Here is a 25,050-nt window from a genome sequence, read left to right on the forward strand (position 1 = left end):
ATGTTTGAATATGTGGATAGGAGATGTTTGTTTTGTTTGCAGGCAACTACCAGAAAGCTCTGGAGAAATACAAAGTCATTCACAGAAAATTCCCAGAGAATGTTGAATGTAAGTTGTTTCATTCCGTGGTGCAGCTATCAAAGGAAACTTTGTACATTGCATCGGTGTGTTAGTAATCACATGATGTATTTTTCATATGAAAATACTTCCATTAACTAACATTTTTACTCATGCTAATGCTGTGTGGTTTTTTGTGACAACACTGACGGGTAATTTAAGAAATATGAGGGTAATGTTAAGAAGAGCAATGAAAATAAACTTTAACTGAGTTGCATTGGATGAGTTCTTTCTCATACATACATCCTAGATTTTATAACTATGTTACTTTTTTAATATTTCTTATGAAAAATATGTGTTTGTACTTCTAGTTCCCACTAGTTGAAACTCCTGCTGTAAATTTCTAGATACGAGAAAAATTTATTGCTAAGTTTTATCCAAGTCGGGGTTTCCAAAAAAACATAGAGGATGAGATTTTGCTGCTGAGTTTTTTCTATAGTTGGTCACCCAGCCTCTGGAAAATCCGTAGAGGATTTCAAACTAAACTGTGGGAAACACAACATTGAAGGGTAAGACATTTTGCAAAATCAGTCATACCTGTGACCTCTAAATAAAAAAGCCCTGTAGAAAATAAGGGTTGTCAGTGGTTGTGTAAACGTTCTCCTTCATCCCACACTGTGCCTCACAAATTCCAAAATACAAGGTCTGTGCTTTCAGATGCGATATGGGAAGAACATTCATTTTATTTTAAAATTGTATCATTCTGCTTTAACGAATTTATTGCTTTTTTTAAAGAGGAATCACAGCTCTGTTGTACAAGTGAAATTCAGTACTGTAACTCCTCAAAGTTATAAGCAAAATACTATGTTTGTGTTAGTCACACATATTTCAGAGGGGCATTTAGTAAACCTTTTAGAATGCAAAACAACAACAACAACCACCACCAAAAAAAACCCAAACAAAAAACAAACAACCAACCAACCAAACCGCACCTGAATGTAGTTACTACAAATTTCACAAATGGAGGCAGGAGTTAGGCAAGACAATTTAACTGATTTAAGTTTTCTACTGCTGAAACAATGGTTCTTCCCTCATCCCTCCCTGATCAAGGGCTTCCTAAACCAGCAGAAAACTAACTTAGCACAAAATGAAATAACATGTTTGTGAAAGCAGTCTGGAGAGAATGGATCATGTCCTGCTTGTTTCTGCTTCAGTTCTTTGAAAGGAATGTTGACAAACACATAGGAATACCAACAGTGTTTTCAGAGTTTGGTAGAATGTCTCAGAAAAATGATTTTTAGGGATTCTTTTAGTTCAATCATAGAATTACAGTCAATTTTCATGTCAGCTTTGTTGGTTTTTTTTAATTCTATAAATATTACCTTTTAGAAAGTCAACCAGAGGCAGAGGAAAAAAACATTTTGATTCACTTGGCATTTGCAAAATTGTTTTCAACAAAATTCTCTTGATAGCAGCTCCTCAGTAATATCTTAGTATCATTTCTATGCTTTCCAGCTTCCAAAATATTTTGCAAATGTCAGGAGTTCTGAGCCAAATTAGTTAGTATGCCTTTTGCCTTCCACATATACCAATGGTATTTGTGCTGTTCATGGATACAGACACAGAGAAAATGTTCAATTACTTGCAAAATATCACAACTCGTATAGTGATATTGGACTGGAGCCACCTTGTTTGCAGTTATTTTCACCCACTGTTTGCCATTCTGTGTGTCCAGTTCTGTCAGGGTGCACTTGTAGCTTGATCTGCTTGTAAGTCTTTTTTTAACCATGCTTTGCTTTCCAATTAGGCCTCCGATTTTTAGTTCGTCTCTGCACAGACATGGGGCTGAAAGAAGTCCAGGAATATATAACAAAGCTCAAGAAAGCAGAAAAATTAAAAGAAATTAGAGAGCAGGTAAGTTTGTTTCTCTGTGTGTTATACAGTATTGCTACAGATGTCAATGAAGCTAAAGTAGTGTTTATGATACTTCAAGATAAAATGTGTTCTTAACTTCCTGGTTTACAGAGGCTTATGTTTTGAGTGTTTGGGAGGTTTAGTTTTGTATTACTGATCATTCTTACATCTGTCTGAATAGTTTCTGAGCACCACATTTTCTGTGATTTTAAAATACTAGTGAAAGATGGACTGTGGACATGATGGGAATGCTGGAGCCACTCACACAATTCAATGTCTGTGGAATGTCGTCTTTCCTACTTACTTGCCAGATTTTATTTAATACTTTTGTGTATCTATGAGCCAAGTAATAATGCAACTATAGGGAGAGATGGGAAGCCTAAGAATTTGGCCATGTAGAAGAACTCCATTTTAGTGTTATAGATTTATATTTATATATATATATTTTTATATATATATTTTAATATATTTATATATGTGTGTGTGTGTGTGTGTGCTACAAAACTGCAGCATTGACATAATATATAGGTAGAAGTAAACTATTCATGTGAGTGCCAATTTTTAAACTAAAAAAAATTCCGTGGAAAAGTAACAGGCTGTGAAAGGTATGAGATCATAACTTGTGTTCTGTTCAGGAGAGTGAGCTCACGTTTGTGTGTGTGTGCACTCATGCATTGTTTTCTTGCTATTCTGGTGATAAAATAAGATTTTAAAATTAAAAACAGCTGCTTGTTTGAAAAGCATTATCCATCTTGTTGAGCTGCAAAGTATTCAGGCTTGCCTTGCCTATCCAGGGAATTGCCTCAAAGCTACATAGACACATTAGGGTGCATTAAGTCTTAACTAATTTTCTCTGTTCTCAGTAACACTTACTGGTCCCTTTTGATGCCAGATGATATGAACAAGCACCCTTAGCTACTTCAGCTGAAGTTCCAGGGAGCCTGAGTATGCACATGAACACTAGGACACTTCAAAAATGAAACTCACAAGGGGAAACACTGACTGAAGGATTCCAGCCTCATGCTACAACCATACTTTGAGGGGCTAGCTGAAGTGTGCTGACTGGGTTTCTCAGTAAATGTAAAATTCAAAGCACTTGGGAAAATGGACAAAAGAAAGCAGTCCACAGCCATAGTGGGATTGATATTCCTCCATGTCCCCATAATTGTATCAGTAAGCAAAACAGATGATCAGGTATAATGTTCCTATTCTGCAAAACTCACTCTTAAAGAGATTCACTGAAGTGTGTTCAGCAGGCTTTGCTTGGTTTCTGGTCACTTCAGTGCCAGTGATACCCATCATTCATTGCAGTAACTTTCAATACCTCAGTGCTTTACTTGAACCTCGGTGCTTTACTTGAGAAAGCTCACCAACAAAACCAGTTAAAACTGGATTATTTTATAGTTGATTAGAGAGAGAGAGAGGTCCCTGGAGAAGGAAAGGCTGTTTCTTTGCATATAATTCTGGCCTTTTTTTTACACTGAAGGCATTAATTATAGATGGACAAATGTCAAGGACTTTAAAGAAAGCACCTTTTTTTCTTTAATATTGGAATACAATTTTAAAAACCCTAAAAATTGTCATATCTCTTTCTGTTTATTTCATATGGCAAGCAAGAGCTTTCCCAAACACATTTCTGTACTTTCCAGTGAGGAAAAAGCTACTGATAGAATATTTAAAAGTTTAAATCCTCTAAATAACTTAAGATTTTAGTAACAGAAAAATTATTAAATTTAAAAAATTAAATTATGTGGGTTTTTTTCATTCTGACTTCATTGTGTAAAGGAATTCATTAAGTCATACCTGAATGACAGATGTATCCATGGGATCCAACACAGACTCGTGGTTGCACAAGTTACTGCACAGTTGGTTTAGACTGTTCAGGCTTTTAGAGTGATCATGATTCAGCCATGATGTGGGAAGCTCCCTCTGTGTCCTGCATTTCAGTATTCCTGTTTAGGAGTGTGTTGCCTCTATCGTGTCACAACACTAACCTTGCAGAGCAGGATCACGGAATGGTTTAGGTTAAAAGGAATACTTACAGACTATCTAGTTTCAGTCCCCTGCTGTGGGCAGGGACACCTTCTACTACTATCAGGTTGCTCAAAGCCCTATCGAACCTGACTTTGAGCATTTCCAGGAATGGACATCCACAGCTTCTCTGGCAACTGGGCAACCTGTTCCAGTGTCCCACCATCTTCTACGTATTTTTTTCTCCTTCTCTACCCTTTCTCAGTTTAAAGCCATTACTCTTTGTCCTATCACCACAGGCCTTAGTAAAAAGTCTGTTTCCATCTTTCTTTTAAGACCCCTTTAAGTATTGAAAGGCCACAACAGTATTTCCCCAGAGTCTTCTCTTCTCCCAGCTGAACAGCTTCAACCCTCTCAGATTGTCTTCACTGGAGAAGTGCTTCAGATCTCTTTTCATCTTCATGGCCCTCCACTGGGCCCTCTCCAACAGCTCCATGTCCTTACACTGGATGCCCCAGAACTGGACACACAACTCTGGAGTCTCAGGAGAACAGAGCAGAGCAGATCTGTCTAGAACAGATAAGGTGTTTAAGACGGCACTTTTAATAAGTCAAAGCTTTAAGGTAGATGTGCTTAAATATTTCTTCTAGTGTTACCCAGAAAAGAAAAAAGGAAATTAATTCAACCTTTTGAATAAGAACAATTGTATTGTAGTTTAAACTAAACCAAGTTTCATTTAAGCAGATAAAGTGAAGTGTAGTAAGTTAAAAAAAACCAAACAAACCCCAGGCAAACACTCCTCTTGCCTTTGTGGCCCCTAAAAACCACCAACAATAATAAAAATAAAACAGGTTCCATCAACTTCATTTCTGGATCCAGGCCAGTCTTTCCAGCCTGAGTAAGCTCTGAATGGGAGCAAAATTCTGCCCCTGTGGTTCACAGGTATACACTCTTCAGAACTTCGAGGTCTGATGAGTTGCTTTCCTCTCCTTCGTGAGGTTCCTTGTCTTGGCAGGACATGTTCCCATCTCCTTCTGGCTTTCTGCTCTGCCACACTCTGGAAACTTTCCAAGTTCCTCCCAAAGGAAAGGAACAACTTCTTATGCTCCCAAGGAACCCACTGACACAGTTTTCTTAAAAATTAACACCATTGTAGTTGGTAAAGGAGCAAAGACTAAGAAAAGATGTTTCAGGACACGCTGTGATTCAGTAGCAGCTGTCCTGCATTAGTAGTGGAGTATCTTTTTGTGACAATCTCTGCATCAGTGCTGTCTTGCTAACAATAGCCCTGCAGTTCCTTCTTTTGCTGTTGATGTTACAGCTGGGTTCCCATCCTCTGGTTTTTGGGTTTGGGAAGGGGTTTTTTTGTTCGTTTCTTGTATGTGTATGTGTGTGTGTGTGATTTTTTAGTCTTCTCTCTGTCATCTGGCTTTGGAAATTACTAGGGGATTTTTTCTAAGTTCCTTCTGTCATTCATGACCATATAGTCATAAACTATACTTTCTAGTTCTAAAACTACCAAATTTTAACATTTTACCACCTAAGTTTCCAATAGGAATACTGGTTTCAGTTAGCAGTACCAGATACAGTTCAGTTCCTGCTCCCAATTTTAGCCTAACCCTTGACTTCTCAACTGCACTCAGTAAAGACAAAATAGGTAGAATGCTAGTGTAGTATACCTGCATTTCATAGTCTGCATACAGACTTTGTCTTCCTGAAGAAATCTATCAAAATTTTCTATTTCGGCATTGTTTTTCCACAATAAGTATATTCACACAGAGTGTATACCAAAATAAATATTCTGGAGTATTTATTTCCCTCAGTTCTCAAATATGGACAAGTTGTTAAATACTTCCAGCCAAGAATCTGGGAACATCTGTGGAGTTCATTCCTTGCAGAAATTTTTCTCCCTGCTTCTCACAGCATTTAATTTTTACTGCACCCTTCATATGTTGGAACGTTTTGGGTGGGGGTTGGAGCGGGGCTGGGTTTTTGGGGGTTGAAGGGGGGCTGGGTTTTTGGTTTTGTTTGTTTGATTTTTTTTTTTACGGAATTTGTTTTCCTTTTTCATGTTTCACTCTAAAAAAGACAGGTAAAAGTTCACAGAGCCTCCTTGGCACTGCTGTGTACACACATTACTATTTATTTCCGTTAAGTGAGCTTGATGACTGAGAACGGGGCTGATGGGGTGTGGTGAGAAGCAGTGATGAGAGGTGCAAATGCTGGAGGGGCCTTACTGCCTTTGCCTTCAGGCATCCACATCTGGGCTAACCATCCCAAATGTCTTTTGCAGTCGTGGGAGAAATAGGCATTTTTAGGGTGGAAACCTATTTTCAATGTCTGCTTTTAGTGTGGGATTACTTACAAACTACTCACTTGGAATTTTACAGGAGTTAATAATATGTTTAAGCTGTAGTTCTTAGGTTATATTTTGGGAGGAAAGTCCTAGGATGCAAATGCCAAGAGGGCACTATCACTTAGGGACTGCTTCCCTTGGGCAGACAGAAGGTGAGCTTCTGCTGTCAGACTTGCTGTCAGTCATTCAGCAGTTGAAGAGTCTGGACAGGCTTCCTGAAGGGTTGATGTATGCTACTTCACTGGGCTGTGAAAAGGATATTTAATCCAAAATTCAGAGAACATATTTTAGACTTGAGGGTTTCCCAAAACAAATAAAAAAGTGTGAGAAATTCTGGTCCCAGACTGAATTGCTCCAAGACCAGTCCTGGTTTCACACTAGGCTCAATGCTTTCCTGTCTGACTCCTGTGGGTTTTGATTTAAGAGTTCTTCCTTTTTCTGTTGGCATGAATCTTGAAAGTTCTTTCACTTCTTTGGTATCATTCCAAATTTTCCAGACTTCATGATATTCTACTGGTAAAAAATGAGTGAAGAAGTTATAGTAATTGACCTGAAGACATGACGTGTGTTCTAATCAGATCCTGAATTCATATTTTGGAATAAGATGCAAAGATACTTTATCAATAGCTGAGTGCTTTAAACATCAAGTTTTTGTACCTACCTATCAAAAAGTCCCTCACTGAGGTGTCCCTTCTTATAATTGACAAGATGTATGCATAAGAAATTTGGTGTTTTGCCAGAAGATCTAAGTCTTCCATGTCATACAAAGGTATTGCTTTGATAAACTGTTAAAGTTTTCAAATAACACTCAAAAAAACACAGCTGGGAGATGTTTATGGTACCTTCCCCTGTGCAAGAGAGCTGACTGTTTAAACACAGCTTTTAAAGTATTTACCTTCACTTTTATCTTGCATTTAACACTCAACAGCCGATTAAATTTTGCTGTGAAATACGGTTCTGTTCCAAAAATTCAAAATCCAAGATCCATAGGGTGAATAGGGTTCTTTTTATAGATTTCCCCACTTCTCCCTTCTTTACAATAATAAAATGCTTGTGAGATTTACAAGACATTAATAGGAGAGGCTACTTTGAACTCATGCAAAGAGGGCTGTGTTGCCTGTTTTTTCAGCTGTACTTCACAAAGGAACATCTGAACTATTTTTATGCACATTCCTTGTATAAATTTTATCTGAAGAAAAATAATTTATTGAGATATTCTACTTGAATTTCACAGAACTCTTGCTTTATATAAACATTGGATTTAACCCTGATTTTAAGGACAACTTCGTGTGTTGAAAAACAAGCTTTAGTAGTTACAATATAGTAAAACTAGTTTAACATTCTTCTACTGTTTTATTAATAAGCTGAGTTGAATTTTCAATAATTATCTCTAATATATATTACTAAATGAGATTTTGTGATCTGTTCTTTTCAAACCTTTTCCCCCGTTCTGCAGCGCGTTAAATCTGGCAGAGATGGCAGCGCACGTAGCCGCAAAGAAGGAAGTGGTGGTAAGTAGTCAAGGCCTCTGCCTAAATATCAGTTTTGACAGGATCCTGAAGAAAATAGATTTTCTGGAAGTGTTTGTAAAGCCTCCTTTCATCCTGAAACGTGCACAGATATGCACTGAGTAATATGTAAGTACTTCACAAATTTTGTGTCATACTTTTTGATTTTCCCATTGCTGTATGAAACCACAGCTGGTAAGTAGCATGGATTTAGTCTATCATTTGTGTTTTATATACAGATCTTAGGGTATTCCTAAAGCTAAATTTCTGATTGTTTTCACTACTGTGGACTTGAATGTTTTTATCCCATTAACTTAGCATTTGAACATTTTTAACTTTGGAATATTTACTGTAAGGAATCAATTATTATAGCCAAACAGAACACATAAGCCACAGAAAATAGGAATGGATTGTTTCTATATTTAGCATGAAGAAAAGGGAATTTTGTGCCCACCATGTTTGTTACAAGGTTTTTGTAACAACTTTGTTACAAGTGTTTGTTACAAGTTCAGCAGATTGTTCTGTGCAGCCAATTCTGTGATACGGATAACACTCCCTTTACTATCTTTGAGCTCATCCTTCCCCTTTTCTCTGTCTAACAGAACTGAAGTTCTGGAGTCTTTCCTAGAAGAAAGCTTCCACTCTGGCTACTCAGTCTCCCTGCTTCTCGAGATTTGCAGTGTTGATTTCCATAAATATAAAACTTTTGCAATGCAAGTCAGGAAACTGCCCTGTTTTGTCTTTTCTGCACTAGGTAGCCTCCATATTGCAGAGCCAATGATTTTTCACTCCCATTATTAAATCCATGAAATAAGTAATGTAAACCTAATAGTCCCCCACTGCTGGTCTGAGGAAACTAGCAGACTTCAGGCTATTTTAGCCATCTGGAAAAAAAAAAAATCCATATTTTGACCCAAAGAGGAAATGGTTGCTTTGTGTTCTGCTTTTGGTTTTTCTTGATATCAGTGGGTCTCATTAGAGGATATCCCCTGTAAATTCTTGCCTCTCTTCCCTTCCTTTTACAGATAAATAATTTATGATTTTTTTTCTTATTTGGAGAATTTTTATTTCTCCACCTACATAGCAGATATTTTACTACACTTATCAAATTCTACAGGGTCACTAAAAGTCACAGCAATTACTAATGTGATCTGAAGATGACCTTAGAATGCTGTTACATTTATGAAGACTGCTTCCCTGGATTTTTTGAGGGTTAAGAGTGAGTATTAGGTGGTTGAGAGAGATCTCATTCCTTTTTCAGCTCAGTAGTTGTCACCAGAGAAGCTTTTAAATAATTTCTTGATGTGTGGAAGAAACAACCATTCACCTACGATTGAATTCTACCTGTTCTGGGCCTCAGGCCAAAGTAATTCTTTATTTAAGTAACAGAGCAGGATGGATGAGGATGGAGAGTTTCTGGGCTCTCCTTTGTTACATAAACCCTGTGATCAGGCAGCCAGCTGGAGGTGCCAACAAAAGAGCAGTGTGAGACAGGATTGGGCCCTGTTCTCTGTCACAAAGTGGAATCCACTTTGGTATACAGCAAGGAGAAATAAAGAGCAGGGAACAGTATTTACAGCTGTGCAAAACTTTGCATCAGGTGTGTAGGGAAATGGCACAAAGGGTCTCTTTTCTTCCAGCTCTGTTTTGTAATTATCCCCACCCTCATTAGTGAGAAAGGGGTATGCTTCAGGAGGGAGAGAGTCAGTAATTTAGCAAAAGATGTACCTAAGGCTCATACTGAAAGGATGATAAGACAACATAAATCCCCCAAACTGCCAGTTTGTCAGTATTTCTTTTAAAGATAGAATTATCTATGGAAAGTTGTCTTCTTTCATCTTTTTTAATTTTAAAGAAATAAGAAAGAGGATGAGAGGTTAAGAAGTATCAGCATTGCCCTAGAATTTGCCCTATCAGTAATTCTTAGATTGTGGAGTTCAAGATATTATGTCAAATATATGAAAGGGTGGAAAAAACCAGAATTTGGGACCAAGTTTGTATAAGCATGTTTGAGAAGTCTCCATATTCAGTGCCAAAGATCCAGCCTTGCTGGAAATTACTCTGCAAACAAGCAGAGGTACAAAGAAGGTCCTGTACTGAGTCTAGAGCTAACTTCCTGCTGGGATTCTTAATTAAAAGTTGTGGTGAGCTGTACTACTTATATGTATTTTTAGAATGAGTCAAAGGTGCTGGGCACATTTTAACTGGTAATGTTGGCTCTGGGGAGCCTTATCAGTGAAGAAACTGGACACTCACAGCATCAGATGTTAAGGACTGTTGTATTTTGTCCACATTGTACTGAGGATGACTAAGAGAAACCTGAACACCCAAGCATTTTATTTGTCCAACGCTTGACTTTGTTCACCTGGGTTATGAGCTGTAATTTGTGGTTTCATAAATTTCTGTGCATGGCCTGTGTGAAGACACGTATGGAATATAAACATGGGTTATTTTATTTCATAATATTAGTATGCTTTTGATAAATTAATGACTTCAAAAGGAGAGGAAAAAAAATTGTATACATTTTAAAGTTAGTCTTTTCCAGTGGTGTTGCCAAGATCAAAAGGGATCATTTTCCTACACTCTGTGAGGGATTTGCCATCAATACTGAACCCAGCGAAGTGTGGAATCCTCCTTAGCCTAGTACTTACCAGCTAAATTAAAGTACTTACTAGCTTACTTATGCATTCCAAATATTTTAGGTATGATGCCCGTTTTCTTTCTTTCCTCTTACCAGCTCACTGTCCCCATACTTGTTAGCATTCCTAAAAGATTTTTTTCCCCCAAGTTATTCTGTCCCTATATAGTTATTTACATTAAGAGTATTAATTATTCAGGTTTCCTTGTTTTACAAATATGATCTAAATTTGCTTTTAAAGAGGAAGCTAAGAAGAAAGAGAACTAAGCCAGCCAGGTTTTTACTTCATAGGGCATCCAGTACTTTGCCAATATAAATTAAAACAGAAGGTGTATGAGATGCACCAAAGCACAGTTCCAGCAATGTGATTGGTATGTGCATGAATGGTAGACAGGATGGAAACAGAGAGACCAAGAAAACTGACATCTAGATCAATGCCAGTTAAAGTCTGCTCTCGTCTTAGGAGAAAGATAAGCATTAAATCTAAAATCCCTACCCAAAACTGAACACATTTGTCACTCACTATAAAAAATGAGATTTTCTTCTCCTCACAGTTACCAGATTTATGGTTTTCAGTCTTACTGGGTTATGTTGGAAGCATATGACATTGATACAGTCCTGTTAAAATTAATATTTTTAATTTTAAAAAGGAGAAAAAAGAACTCCAAACCACAATAACCACAAAACCTTGAAGGGAGCTAACAGTACAGCTGAGTTTGGGCAGTTCTCAAAGACTTTCCTTCCAATAATCATTTCTTGTTTTCATACTCACTTTTTTGTGTCTTGCAGATATACGATTGTAGCATCCAGAACTTAGCAGTTGGTACACTGTGTTTTTTACTGCCATAAGGGGGTTTTCCTGTTCAAAATAGCATAATGTGTGTAGATAATGCAAAGTATGACATTAAGGAATCCATTCCCGTGGCAGTGTTTACTTGGTCTCTGCATTTGCCCAGCTCTCTGAATGGGGAGTTTTGTGCTGCATGAGGAGCCGTGCAGTCTCGGACAGGAGCCCAGAGGAGCAGTGTTGAATTCACAAAGGAAAGGCTGAGTACTTTGCATTCTCCTTGTTACCTAGGCCTGTCAGGATGAATTTGGAAAATAAACCACAAGGGAGTAATTCAGGTGTCTTTCCCCTTTTTCATTTCACTGGTGGTGACTGTGTCCAGTTTGTCCATCCCCAAAGATTTCCCATATTCAAACTCCCTTTACCATCCCAGAGGGATCTCCTTATATATTATGGAAGTATGTTTTAGATGTTAGAGCTGTAGGCATCCCAGGTAATCCTAACTATAATAAAGATAAGAGATTTTCTTGTTATCCTGCAGCTAGGACATGACAATCATTTATATTTGCTAGGCTTTGTGTGCCTGTTGATGCCTCATTAGTTACAAGTCTTTCTGATGGCTCCATTGGCTATGTGTGCAAAATAGAAAAAAGGTTTCTTAATTAATGGAGAAGGGAAGATCTCTTGAAATGAAGAGAACATCTTAATCTGTTTTCTGCTCTGAACTCACCTAAAGAGTTAGCTGTACTGACACACTACAAACAATTTTCATTCAACAGAATTTCAAATCAAAATGAGCAGCAGTGAAGTTAAAAATTGCATCTGCTTGCCATGCTGTTTCACAGTTTTAATATATTATTCTGCCTTCTGCACGGGACTTACTCTTCTTTTTGGTCAAAGTCATGCTCATTCTTCTCCAAAGATGGTGTCTTCATCCCAAATATGAAAGATACACAGAGCTGCACTTACAACACATTCTGGATTTAGTGGAGCGTTAGCCCACTGTGCTGTTTGTTACATAAACATTTTACAGAGGAAGTAGATTACCAAACAATCTTACCCTTTGATGTCTTTTCTTGGTGAGTAAAATAGTACTAAAAATTCTGATTTACTTATTTTGTGATACTGGAGGAATTTCCAGTGCAGAAGTCTCATCACTGTAATTGCAACTAGTTAGAGTCCTCTAAAAAATAAATACAAATACAATGGATTTTTTTGTTTGAAATACACACAGGTATCATGTGACACAGAAAGTACAGAAACACTTAAAAAAATTGAGAATCTTTTTTTGCTAGGTATCACTACTTAAAATAGGACTATTACAAAATGGGATTACTTTTGCAGGATGTTGCATTATTCACTGTTCTGCCATATAAAATTGGCCATTTTTAAAAATTAGGGGGGGTTTTTGGTTCTTTTTTATTCCCATCCAAATTCTATGTGAAGGAATTAATTAAAATCAGTTTTAGTAAGACATTGAACAAATCTAAATGAATGAAACAATTCTAATAGAATAATTTAAACATCCTAAATATAATAATATGGCCATGACCTTTAAACAGATGAGAGGAAGGAATGCACTGTAAAAGATATCAGCATGCAGAGTGTATTATTTATGTCTTTGTATGCATAGTCCTCAGTTAAGGCTGTTGAGCACAGGCTATGAGGGGAAGGTAATGTCAGCATGATAATCCAGGTCTCAAGTATAATGATTTTACACAGTAAGTGTATTTATAAATCAGATTTTAAAAATATATTGACCAGCTCTGCTTAATTGATTCCTGTTGCTTTTTCAACTGAAATCTGGAGCTGTGTTCCTGCAGTCACTTCATGTGTAGGTGGCCACATTGTCACCCCAAAGTGAGTACAGTCAGGATGGCCTCCACATGAACTACGGTAAAAACTTATTGAATAAAAGCCCAATAAGTTAATAAATAAGGGCTGGGTATTCCTTGCAGTGAAGGTTTCCTTAGATAGAGAGTGATTCAGTTCAGCAGTGGTCTTCTATTAGTCAAAAGCTGCTTTGAATTAGGAGCAGGTGTTTGTAGAGTTAATACAGTAATAGAAATAATCTGCATCAGAAATACCTACCTGTAGTCCTCTGATTGTAGGTGCAATCAGACAGATGTTAACACTCAAAGCTGTGCTCTTAGTAGAGAAAAACTAATAAAACTTTTCATCCAGAGTCACACTCTTAGCTTTGTTTTCTTCTGGGTATTACTTTAGTGAAAGTTAGTTTCATTCAAATTAATTCAAAACGTATATAAATGTATATAAAATATTTTTCCTAGATGGGGTGAGAGCAGCAGGGAGTGATAAGTAGAAATTGTAGAATTTGCCTCCCAAAAGTATGCATGTCTGTGATAAAATGCTTTAAAAACAACTCCTTCCCTGAAGTTCTCTTCACTGCAAGATACCAAAATCCTGAAGTCTATGTTGCAAGCTTGTATTCCTTAACATTGCCAAATTATGTGTGAATGTATACTGAATAAAAACATGTAGATGGTTCTGCAAACAGAACTACAAAAAGTAATACTGAGATGAGATTTAGACTTCTGGCAGATCATGTTATATGGTCAACAGAATTTTTAATAGCTGCTATATTGGCAGCCAAATCCTGTATCCCACGGCGAGAGCGTCAAGAAAATCTTACCCCAAATGGCTTAACAGCTAGGACATTCCTTCTGAAACTGGAGCTGTGGGTTTGCACTCCCTCAGGTGAAAGAAAGCATTGAAGCCAGACCTCTCACTTCCTGAGCTGCTGTCTGACATCTCCATGTATGGCAGATGGTGTCAAGCGCCTCTTACTTTCCTCTGGATGTATTTTAAAGTGAAAGGTGCTCCTCTTCCTCATCTTAAGTATTCTCAGAGCATACTACAGTCCACAGAGATTTGATGTGGTTTTGCATATTAGCCTAATTGAAACTAAATGTGAAGGACTAACCAGAAGGGTTGTTAACCTTCCCTTCACTCTTGGTAGATACAATGCTCACACAGAAGTAAGGTGAGCAGTGTTACTTTGCTGATCTACCTGAGAAAGAGTTTTCATTAAGTTACTTTTAAATGTACCTAGTAAAACTCAAGGATCCTAGAACATCTAAAGAAGCCTCTGCTTTCAGCTGTATTTTTTAAGGTAGTAAGATAGGCAGGTAACTAGTGTGTGTTAATGCTGATCCCACCCAGTTTAGTTTGTCTATCGTATTTTTCTTCCTTCTTTCACCTTCCTCTGGTAGTATCACTAACACCCATGTGTCTTCCCCCTTCACAGCTGAAAACATTTGTTATGCCATTTTCCTCCTCTTTTATTTTCATTACATGCAGTTCTTCCTTTCTGGGACCAACCAATTAAACATGTGGAGTTTCTTCGACTAGTTCAGTCTTCCCCTTGTGTAGTCTGCTCATTGTTCCTGTCTTTGCATCTCTTTACTGCTCCTTACAGCTTTATTTATCATCTTAAAAATTACTTGTTTTCCATTATGCAAGACTGTGCCTACTTCTGTCCTACTCTTTTTCTCATTGATAATTTGTATTTTCCTCAAAACATTTTCATCCACACCATCTTTGAAGCCCAGCTCTCACCTCCTTGTTGCACAGGTCTGTCCAGAGCCCAGTGAAATCAAGGGAAGGCCCTTTTGTAATTTCGCAGCCCTTCAGCTGAACTCCTCTCCAGGCAAACCCATTGTTTTCTCCCTGTTTCTTCAAATCCTTTACGTATTCACTTCTTTCATGAACCCTGTCAGTGAGAATTGGTCCAAGGGAAGTGGATGTACATTAAAATAGGTATTCCTTGCATTGAAATTTCAGCTGTAATCTGTGTCTTGTGAACTGATTAACTGTTTGACATGTGACTATGTATTAGATCTTTCTTGGAGCAGAGACATCATCTTCCAATTTAGGGCTGAGCAAATAGAAGGTAGTACTTATAGAGAGATAAAGGTTTGTTATCTTTGTAGAAGTTGGGGGGCTGGTTTGTTTGGGGTTTTTTTGCTTTTAATTATAGCAATAGCTATTAAAATAACATTTGTAGTAAATAAGACAGTGGAAATGTGTTGCCAAATCCAGACTTTGTAATTAACGTTTGCTGAATGAAACCCATTTTTCCTCCTTACAGATGGAAGACTTTTAACACCCACATTGTTTGGTGTTGTAAATGAACATGTCTCTATTTGGCTGTACATCCTGCCTTGTATATATACCAAGTCAAACTCAAAATGTTTTCTCCCAGGAGAAAAAAATATTGCACAAAAATTTGTTGTAGCAGATGAGAGTGAAAGCTTGCCATGAATGTGAAAAAGAGATTCAGAGGTGAACAGAATATTTAAAGTGTCTGGAACACTGCTGTGGCAGGAGAATGTTAATCTGATGTTGTCTGGGCAGGAGGCAGCCCTTGGAGCCGACACATTCCTTGGGGCCCTGCTGCAAAGTGAGCTGCCAGCAGAGTGTTTACAGCGAGGTGCAGGGCCAGCATGGTCTGTACACATGAGCTGTGCCTGCCTGCCACGCAGACAGCGCATGGCAAACACACTCCTCTAATTAAAAGCAAACTTCATGTTGCATTTAACCTTGACAGTGCTCAGCAGGTGGATCACATGGATGCATTAGTAAGCACACAAACCTAGGAAATGTCCTGTGTACATTGTGACGGCATTTGCATTTGTCATGCTTATTTTAACTCCAAAATGTGACTGTAATTTATAAACAACTGAAATGTCAGCATTCAAAGCAGAAATGTTTTCTTATGTTTACTCCAAAGTCATAAGGCTGTATATATATTTTAAAAAAACATTAACACAGATGTGTGTGGACACAGTGTCCGCTGTGTTTTAAAGACCACTGTTACAAATGACTGCTGTGTCTGTCATGAAAAGCTGGTTTCATCCAAGTAGAGTTTGACAGTAGTAGCAGAATTGATGTTATTCTTGTATCATGGTTTCACAGAACATAACAGCATGTTATTTGTCTTTCTTTTTTTTTTTTTCCCCCAGATAGTGGTGGTACCAAAGGGGAGAGACTGAGTGCCAAACTAAAAGCTCTGCCTGGAACAAGTGAACCCTATGAAAGTAGCAGCAGTAAAGAAATAGGCAAGTGGACATCTTATACCTTTTTTATCTTCATGGTCCTCGGGGAGAGGGAAAATAAGGAGAGAGGAAAAAAAATAACAGTATGTTGGAAGAGTATGTAAAATTAGGTAACTGGGGCAACATTTTCCCATGAAAATGAGGCTTTCACTTCATTGTTCAGAGCTCACTATAAAGTAATTGTAAATATTAAGAAATGTGGCCCATGTTAATATTACTTTTGACATCTGCCTGCTGCATCCTTTAAGTCAGTCCTTGCCATTCTGCAGCCATAGGTTCTTCAATAAGACTGAATTTTCAAAGGGGTTTAAAAACCCAAATCCATGTGGAATGTGATTCTGCCTAAAAAGCCATTCCTCAAACAAGTCATCAGTCTTGCTGTTGCTTGCACATTTCCAAAGTCTTTTTCTCACTGTACTATAAGAGAAATTTATTTTTAAAAGATCCAAAAGGCTTCCATTAGTAGAACTCAGGAACTTTGCTCTTGTGCTCTGCTTCAGTTCCTGAATGCAGTGTTTTGTTCTCCTTCAGCGTTCACATGCTCTTTCTGGTCTGCATTTCAAAGACACAGATGTGTAGTGCTAAATCCTGATCTTGTATTTGATTTTGTATGTTTAAAACCAGCTAAAGTTAAAGCTAAAATAGTTTGTAACTTTCACATGTACTTATTTAAACCCTAGATGCCTCCTACACAGATCCACTTGGCCCACAACCAGAAAGACCAAAAACAGCAGCAAGAAAAAGAACGGAGGAAGATGATTTTGCTGATGAAGAACTAGGAGAGGATCTGCTTCCAGAGTAGCATATGGGCCAATCATTTTTTTAATCCTTGTAAAAGTTTTAGCTGAAAAACTTTTCATCTTTTCATTCATAATGATTTTGTAGTGGATTTTTATAAACTATTTGTGAAATACTTTGAACATGTGGTACCTTATGTTAAAAACATGGATTTGTAATTGCAGTGTCTTCTGTGATTGATTAAAAAAAAATATTGGTGAGGTTATTTTACTCATGCATAAGCTCTACACAGGTACTCAAATACATTGCAAGCTGTATCAAATGTGTAAAGCTTTTGCTTTCAAAGATAAATACGATGATAATATGAAACAGAGAAGCCTCTAAAATTTCATCTTTCAATGCAGAATACCTCGAAGCAATGCTTGTAAGGTTGAAAATCCCGTATCCTTCATCCAAAGCCAGAATTTATTTAAGTCCTGTGAATTAACCTGAAAATGCTGGATATGACCTTGGTTTTCCTTAAGGTCCCAGTTCAGCAGATCACTTTGCACTGATACCAAAGAAAGCATCTTAATTTTAGTCTACGCTTAGATGAACTCGGACCATTTTGCAGTCTCTTGGCAAAATGTCCTTACTTTTGGGTTTTTATTTTGAGTGGTCAGAGTCGTCAGGATTTCAGCCTAGTTTATTCAGAATTGCTAATTAGATTGCAGCTTTTGAGTATTATGTTACTGTTATGAGACTGTGGCACCAACCACACAGTTGTTTTCTACAGCCTAAGCTGAGTATGAGCAAAGAAGTTAGTTACTGAAATCACCATTTTGCTTGTGAACTGAACAAGTTTGATCTAAAGTTAGTGAGACATGTTAAATACCTGTAGTAGGAATTACTTTGGGGAGATTGAAAAATATTTTTCAGGTGTCCAGAATTTCCTAATAAATACTTGCAAAACTAGTCCACTGAGATGGCTTGTTTTTGGAATCCTGGCATGAGTTTAATAGTTCAGCTTTAGTTACTGCACTTTGAAATGCAAGAATTCATGTCTTCTAAATGCAAGTCTTCTAAAATAATCAGTGCTCCTTCTCACTGTTGGTGCTCAGACTGTTTCCCAGTGACTAGAGAAGTCTCTTCGTATCTTCATAAAATGTTTTTTTCAGGTTTTTAAAACACTGACAAGTTTCATAGGATGTCTGCAAGTGGTCAGAAGTGTCCTGTGGGGTTTATGAGCTACTTTGTGTGTAGCATGCTTCCCATGGGACTGGAGCAGCATTCCATCTGGGATTGCACCGCTTCTGCCTGATGGCATGAGCAGAGCATGTTCAGTCTGGTTATGGAACAGCCCAGGGGGCTCACCAAAGAAGAAAGACACAGTAAGCTCTGGGCCCTGATCCTTCTAAGGGGTGGAAAAGAGCATGAGAAGGAAGTGGATGGCAGCTGCCTTACTCCTGCAAGTCTCTCTGGCCTGTTCCTCAGCCCTGCTGTATCTACTTCTGTGGTTGTGGAATGACATATTCCTGGATGTCATGATAGTTCTTTGTCAGGCTTAGTCTTGGAAGATCTAGACCACCAGGATGCAATGTGCCACGCAGGAGCGGGCATTTTCAGCTACAGTCTGCAGTAGCATGAGGTATCTAAGTTAATCACAGAAAGAGGAAATATCTGGGACCATGGCAGGGAGCGTAGAAAAACCTGTGGAACTGTGCAGAAGAGAAGGCAGGCGAGATACTGCCGTGGTCTTCTAACACAAAGACATTTGAGTAGACTCCAGTGGGTTGACCCTGGCTGGATGCCTGGCACCCACTGAAGCTTATCACTCCCCTCTGCAGCTGGGCAGGGGGAGGAGAAAATACAACAAAGGGTTCCTGGGTTGAGATAAGGACTGAGAGAGATCACTCACTAAATACCATAACAAGCAAAACAGATTTAAATTAGAGATACTAATTGATTTTATTGTTAACAAAATCAGAGCAGGATAATGAGTAGTAAAATAAACCTTCGAACCACCTTCCCACCAGCCCTCCTTTCCTCCCAGCTCTGCTTCCTCCCACAGTGCCTCAGAGAGACCGGGGAACTGGGGTCATGGTCAGTTCTGCTGCTCAGGGAGAGGACTTATTCCCCTTCTGCACCATGGGGTCTCTCCCAAGGGAGACAGTTCTCCATGAACTTCTCCAGTGTGATTCCATCTCGTGAGCACCAGTCCCCCTCAAACTGCTGCAGTCTGGGTCACTCTTCCTTGGGGTGCAGCCCTCCAAGTACAGGCTGCTCCAGCACGGCTCCTCTCCCCAGGGGCCTCCCTTGGGGTCACAGCCTCCTCTCAGACATCCACCTGCTCCAGTGTGGGCTCTTCCAAGGGCCCCAGGTGGATCTCTGCACCCCTGTGGATGCCCATGGGCTGCAGGGTCACAGCTGCTCCACCACAGTCTGCACCAGGGGCCGCAGGGGAATCTCAGCTGCGATGCCTGGAGCACCTCCTGCCCGCCCTTCTGCACTGACCTGGGATCTGCAGGGCTGTCCCTCTCACGTGTACTCACCCTGCCCTTCTCTGGCTGCAATTACATCTGTGCAGTAACTTTAAAAAAATTTCTTCTTAAGTATGTTATCTCAGAGGCTTTACCACCATTTCTAATAGGTCCAGCCTTAATCAGCAGCACATCTGTCCTGGAGCTGCCTGGCATTGGCTCCACTGGACATGGGGGGAGCTTCTGGCCGCTTCTCACAGAAGCCACCCCTGTAGCCCCCCACTACCAAAGTCTGGCCACACAAACCCAGTACAGCATCTGATCAAACATTGCAATCACACAGGCATGTCCATGATAGTGGCAGGAAGTACCAATAACTTGGGATACAGTTCACGACTTCGTCTGTAGAAACACTCATGCGGACATCAGAGAGATTTGGATCAGCAGCAGCCTCTCGATTCGGTTTGCCCAGATGCATAACTGTACATTGGGTAAAATTCTGTGGATTACAAACAATTGCACTTTTGTTCCAGCCCTGCACAAACTCACAGGCAGTTCTGGAACGTGTTGTTTCCTATGTACAGACTCCCAGGGACTTCTGGAACATGCTGTTTCCTATAGCATGAGGATCTGATTATATAATGCTTTGGGTTATGATGAATTTGCATGTTATTTTTCAAGCACAGTTGAGCTTGTTCTGAACTGACAGAAAGCCATGTGATCCAGCTCCAACACTGGAATAACGAGTCCTGCTGACAGTCAAAATGATGCAGCCCAGGTTCATCCACTTCAAAACCGTGTTCACTATGGCTGCATCTCTCCTAGAAGTGCAGAGGAGGGGATGTGTACCCAGCTGTTCTGTAAGACCAGTAGCACAGCAGTGCACAGTAGCACAGTTTTGGACCATGACAATTCATCTCCCAGACAACTGCCTTGCATGATCCAAAGGTAAGCCTGCGCCAGGAGCCATTCTTTGGAAGCAGCTTCAGCGCATTGTCCTTCTTTGGTGTAAGATGTCCTGTATGAGGGAACACAAGACTCAAGGACTGGACTCAAGGCTGAAGAGTGATCCTTGATGGAGATTAATATGACCGGAATCTGTTGAGAAAGAAGCTACCTGCACATCCGAAGTGCTGTGTCACCGTGTTGTTGGAATGCCTCAGGCAGTCACGCAGGTGAACACTCCTGCGTGGTTCAGGCAGCTTAGCTCTCCAAGGAAATGCGGCCAGGCCAGTGGAGTGCTTGTTTCAAATAATTACCTGGGTTATGTGGGATTATTGTGCTATGCTGATGTGATGTCCCTGACCCTGTCTTTGGTTGGCATTTAGCTTGGGTGCAGTGAGTTGTGCTCCCTGCTGCCATGTAGGATGTCCTCGGTCCTGCAGTAGGTCTTGGAAACCACAGGAGTGGAAACCTGAATGAGCTAAATAATTCTGTTTTCATCCAAGAAATTCAAGCAGAAACTTTTTGTCAGGCTTGGTTGCACAAAACTACATCTCCAGAAGCCACACACTACAGGTATGTGTTTCCAGCAGCATTCCCCCATCATGTGTTTATCATTTTGGAATTAGTAGATCAATCGCTTAAGATCCCTGCTATTATATTAGTTTATTATTTTGTGTTAGAACAGCAGCAACATTAAACCTAAGAAAATGCTGACCCCCTCGAGAAACTGACTCATGGGATATTTTAGCTTCTATTGTCACGAAAAGATCTATTATACAATATTAAACAATCCTCAGTTGACCTCTTAGACTTGATATCTTCCTCAGGATAGGAACTTTACATACCAAGTTACCTTTCTCTTTACAGGTATGAAAAACCTACTGTACTGATTGTACAGTAGCCAAATATAAATGACTGCTTAAGCAGTATTTTATTTATTTCTGAACAAGCCTAGCTCTACAGGATCAAAACATTCTTGATCACATATTTCATGGTTTTCTCTAAACATCTTTCACCACAGATTACATGACTTCTTACTTCTAAAACAAAGTTATTCCAGAGTAAAATAGGAATTAAAAATTGTACAAAGACATAGTTCATAGAATCATAGAATGGTTTGGGTTGGAAGAGACTTTAAAGATCATCCAGCTCCAACCCCCATCTTGTGGGCAGGGACACCTTCCACTAGACCAGGTTGCTTCAAGCTCCATCCAAACTGGTCTTGAACACTTCCAGGGATGAGGCATCCAACATTGCCGAGAAATAGTTTGATGATAGAATTTTATTATAAAGAGCTGTTTCTCTTTGTTCTTTTGCAAGAGCAGTATGAGATCATAAGAAATTAATCTAATTTGCTACATTTTGATTACTCTTGATGTCAAGGACACGGATGATGAACCTTATGGTAAAAAGGTTATTTTTAACAGGTTTGCTCCTCAGTTTCCCCCTTGGGAAAATAAAATCTTTTGAAGATTCTGCACTTCTCAAGAATTCACCTTTGCAAAGTTAAATTGCCTAACAACTGCAAAATATGCTGAGATGCTGCCGCAGAAGATGCTGCACCATCGACACTGCAAAGTGGTAACAAAATGCTTACAGCTGCAGGGAAGATAAATGGGAACAGAAGAGTTTGGGTGACAGGTTATCTGCAGACAGAAGGACATCTTCAGGAAGTAATATAATTCTCTCTCTGAAGATTTATACCTGCTGGGGATGTCAGCTGAATGTTTGTTCCACCCAACAACATGAGTTGTTCAAATTGAAGGTCAGTATGATGATTTTTAAAACCTTTTTCACATAATTATTTTAGATAGAGATAGGATCTCATTAATGCTGTAGCAGGATGGGAAAGAATATCTGGAATATGCCAGTGTAGGGCAATTCTGCCATTTTTGTGACAAGCATATTACTGTGCTATCATTAATGTTTGCAACAATAATGTGATTTATTTATGTGTGAAGCACAGTATCTGACACTAGCTGCCGTGTGCCAGAGCAGCCATGGAAGACAACAACCCCAACCAGAAAATGACCTGACAATGCTGCTCTTTAGGGATTAACGTGTCTGGGAAGGGCTACATTCTTACATTAACTGTCAGGTTTTCACCATCATTCCAACCGTTCTGAAACAATTTCCCAAATTAACATAGTGGTCTGATGATAATGTATTTGAAAAGGATTTTTTTCTCCTGCTATGACACATTTTTCTTCAGCTGTTGGTAACAAAGTAAGGTTGAAGACACAAACCTGGTGTATCTTTCATTAAACACATTTTAGTGTTTAATGTGAGATGAAATGTTCTCTGATGGAATCAGGTGCAGAAAATTCCTCTGATTTATATGAACTCACTAAATACGTCTGTCTTATTCTTGCAGAGCTCAGTTTTCTTTGGAACATCCTGACTTTTCTCATAGCAGGAATTTGTGGAACTGAGCTTATTATCTGACACTGATCACTGCGGTGATAATCTCAGGAGAGAGGTAGATACCACTCCCAAATATAAATACTGAATGACAATCTCCAGAAAGAACATTTCGAATATTACATAAAAGTGAAAGACATAGTTCTGAATTCATTGAAATATCCTGTATTACATCAAATTCAAGACAGATTTCTTATTACTAAATATTTCTAATTTTTTTTTCAATATTTCATTTGTATAGATACTTTGAATCCCCCTCAAATTCTAAGAAAATTATAAATTAACACCAGTGACAAAGATACTGGTTAGTAATTTCTTAAAGTCATGGAAGAACCCAAGTTGCCAAAGTGTATAAGGGAATATTTTGTGACTCAGAAGTCTCTAGGGTAGACTATGCCACAAGAACAGGCACAGCACTCTTAGTTCCTCTGTAATGGAATCTCAATTGCTGCTCTTCTGTGGTTCTTATTATTTGAATCAATGCGATTTTTCATAAGACAATACAATGTAACTATCATACAGAACTAGAATATTGCCTAGATAAGACACAAAGCCTTAAATTCAATGGGAATTTAATGCCTGTGCCATTGTTTTCCTTCCATCTGCTCTAATTTTTTGAGGCAGACCTCTCCCAGAAGTGTCGATGCATATAAAGGAAGTACACAAAACTCACATTTTGCAAAGCCAAGTGTGACATGCTCATCCCACTCAGAAATCTGAAATGTCTCAAGATGCTGGTTTGTCTTAGAAAGAGTAAGATGAAAAGACCTACGGTGATAAATATTTGCCACATTGCCACGCATACCACCCAAAGGCAGTGAAGTAACACAGGGCCAGGTGCACGGTCAGGGGTTAGACTGGACTGGGCTGAATGGCCACACACCTTGTCCCAGTCTTTTGCCTGAGGATACGACTGCAAAGGAGAGTTTGGAATTCTCTGTCAAACTGTCCTTCCTCAGAGCTGAAATCTGATTCAAATCCCACACAGTTAAAGGTCAAGATTCTGCTAATAAGTGATACTGACCTGTGATGCATATGGCACCAAAATCACTAAAAATCATAGTTAGACTGAACTGTAAAGCTTTTCAAAAACCACAAAATCGAGTCACTTCATTACATTACGAATGCCAGACCGTTTTGCCTCAACTCCAGCCAGTTTGGTGAAGTTGATTTCTGTGGTACCAAGCTGGGGCTCCTTGTATGATTTATGGTCCCATTTTTCCTTATTCCTAACTAATATTTTCATATTTAACTAGCCCTATCCTTAATGCCTCAAGAGATGATGTGCAGGACTTAATCAGAGCACATGAAATACTTGATTCAAGAGATGAATTCTTAAGTCTGTTTTTAATGCCCACCATTTCAGTGGGCTACATCTTTTATGAACCAGAGTACTGTTTATATGCTTGTTTTTGTGGGTTGTGCCAGAGACCATTAATATATTGCATCGTGTGTTTTTAAAAACAGAATAGATGGAGAAGCCATTAGAGGTGAGACTTACCTCAGCCTCCTTTAGGTATGCAAATTTCTCTTCTCTTGCAGTCAGCAGAGTGACCCTGCCGTGAGCGTCTGCCCCAGGCCGCCTCGGCAGGAGGAACGGGATGATCAGGCCTCACGGTCGCCAGCCCCAGTCTTCTTGCTTGGACACCAACCACCTCGGTGCCTGCTGGAGAAACGACACAGCTGGGATGGAGAAACACGCCAGAGGTGGTACCTGGAGTCGGGCAAGTCGGAAAGCCCAAGCCCCTACGCGGGACAGTGCCAATTGCCCTAAAGAGGCTGGGAGAGTCTCGGCTAGAGCAGTCCCTTCCCCAGCTGTAAATCGCCACATTTTTTCACATCGGCCTTGACGCTCCTGCTCCTACTGGGCCAAATTCCCCTGGCTCTGTCTCATTCTCGGGCCCTGGCTCAGAGGATGCCACTGGATGCCGAGCGTCCCTGCGGGGCTGGGGACAGCCCGGCTCCTGCCCGTGCCGCCGGTGCGGTCAAAGGGAGAGCGGGGCTCCCGACGGCACCCCCGGGCGGGCCGGTGGCTCAGCGCGGTGGCCGCGGCGGGTTCCCGGGCCGGGATCCGTCCGTGCCCGGGAGTGTCCCCGGGGCCGCGGGCAGCGCTGAGACGCGGGACCGGCCCGCGCCCGGCGCCGAGCGCTCGCCGCCTCCGTGAGCGCGGCCGAACAT

The 25,050-nt window shown here is 39.7% G+C and overlaps 1 protein-coding gene and 1 long non-coding RNA gene across 4 annotated transcripts in view; one reads left to right on the forward strand and one right to left on the reverse strand.

Annotated features, from left to right (window-relative positions):
• The window catches only part of IFT88 (intraflagellar transport 88), a 42,239-nt gene extending 24,936 nt beyond the window's left edge, over nucleotides 1-17,303 (forward strand). For all 3 annotated transcript variants that reach the window (XM_040056458.1, XM_040056459.1, XM_040056460.1), the window contains 5 exons: nucleotides 43-108; nucleotides 1,865-1,971; nucleotides 7,755-7,809; nucleotides 16,217-16,312; nucleotides 16,990-17,303. In XM_040056458.1, the coding sequence (XP_039912392.1) occupies nucleotides 43-108; nucleotides 1,865-1,971; nucleotides 7,755-7,809; nucleotides 16,217-16,312; nucleotides 16,990-17,111 (446 nt within the window). In that variant the 3' untranslated portion in view covers nucleotides 17,112-17,303. The remainder of the gene's footprint in view (nucleotides 1-42; nucleotides 109-1,864; nucleotides 1,972-7,754; nucleotides 7,810-16,216; nucleotides 16,313-16,989) is intronic.
• A 1,666-nt stretch (nucleotides 17,304-18,969) lies between these two features.
• On the reverse strand, nucleotides 18,970-24,805 carry LOC120749171 (uncharacterized). Its single transcript, XR_005699565.2, has 2 exons — nucleotides 24,374-24,805; nucleotides 18,970-20,524 (listed from the first exon to the last, which is right to left on the reverse strand). It is a non-coding gene; the product is annotated as an uncharacterized LOC120749171 (long non-coding RNA).
• Nucleotides 24,806-25,050: the final 245 nt, after the last annotated feature.

This window comes from Hirundo rustica, chromosome 2 (genome assembly GCF_015227805.2).
Source record: "Hirundo rustica isolate bHirRus1 chromosome 2, bHirRus1.pri.v3, whole genome shotgun sequence".
NCBI lineage: Eukaryota > Metazoa > Chordata > Aves > Passeriformes > Hirundinidae > Hirundo > Hirundo rustica.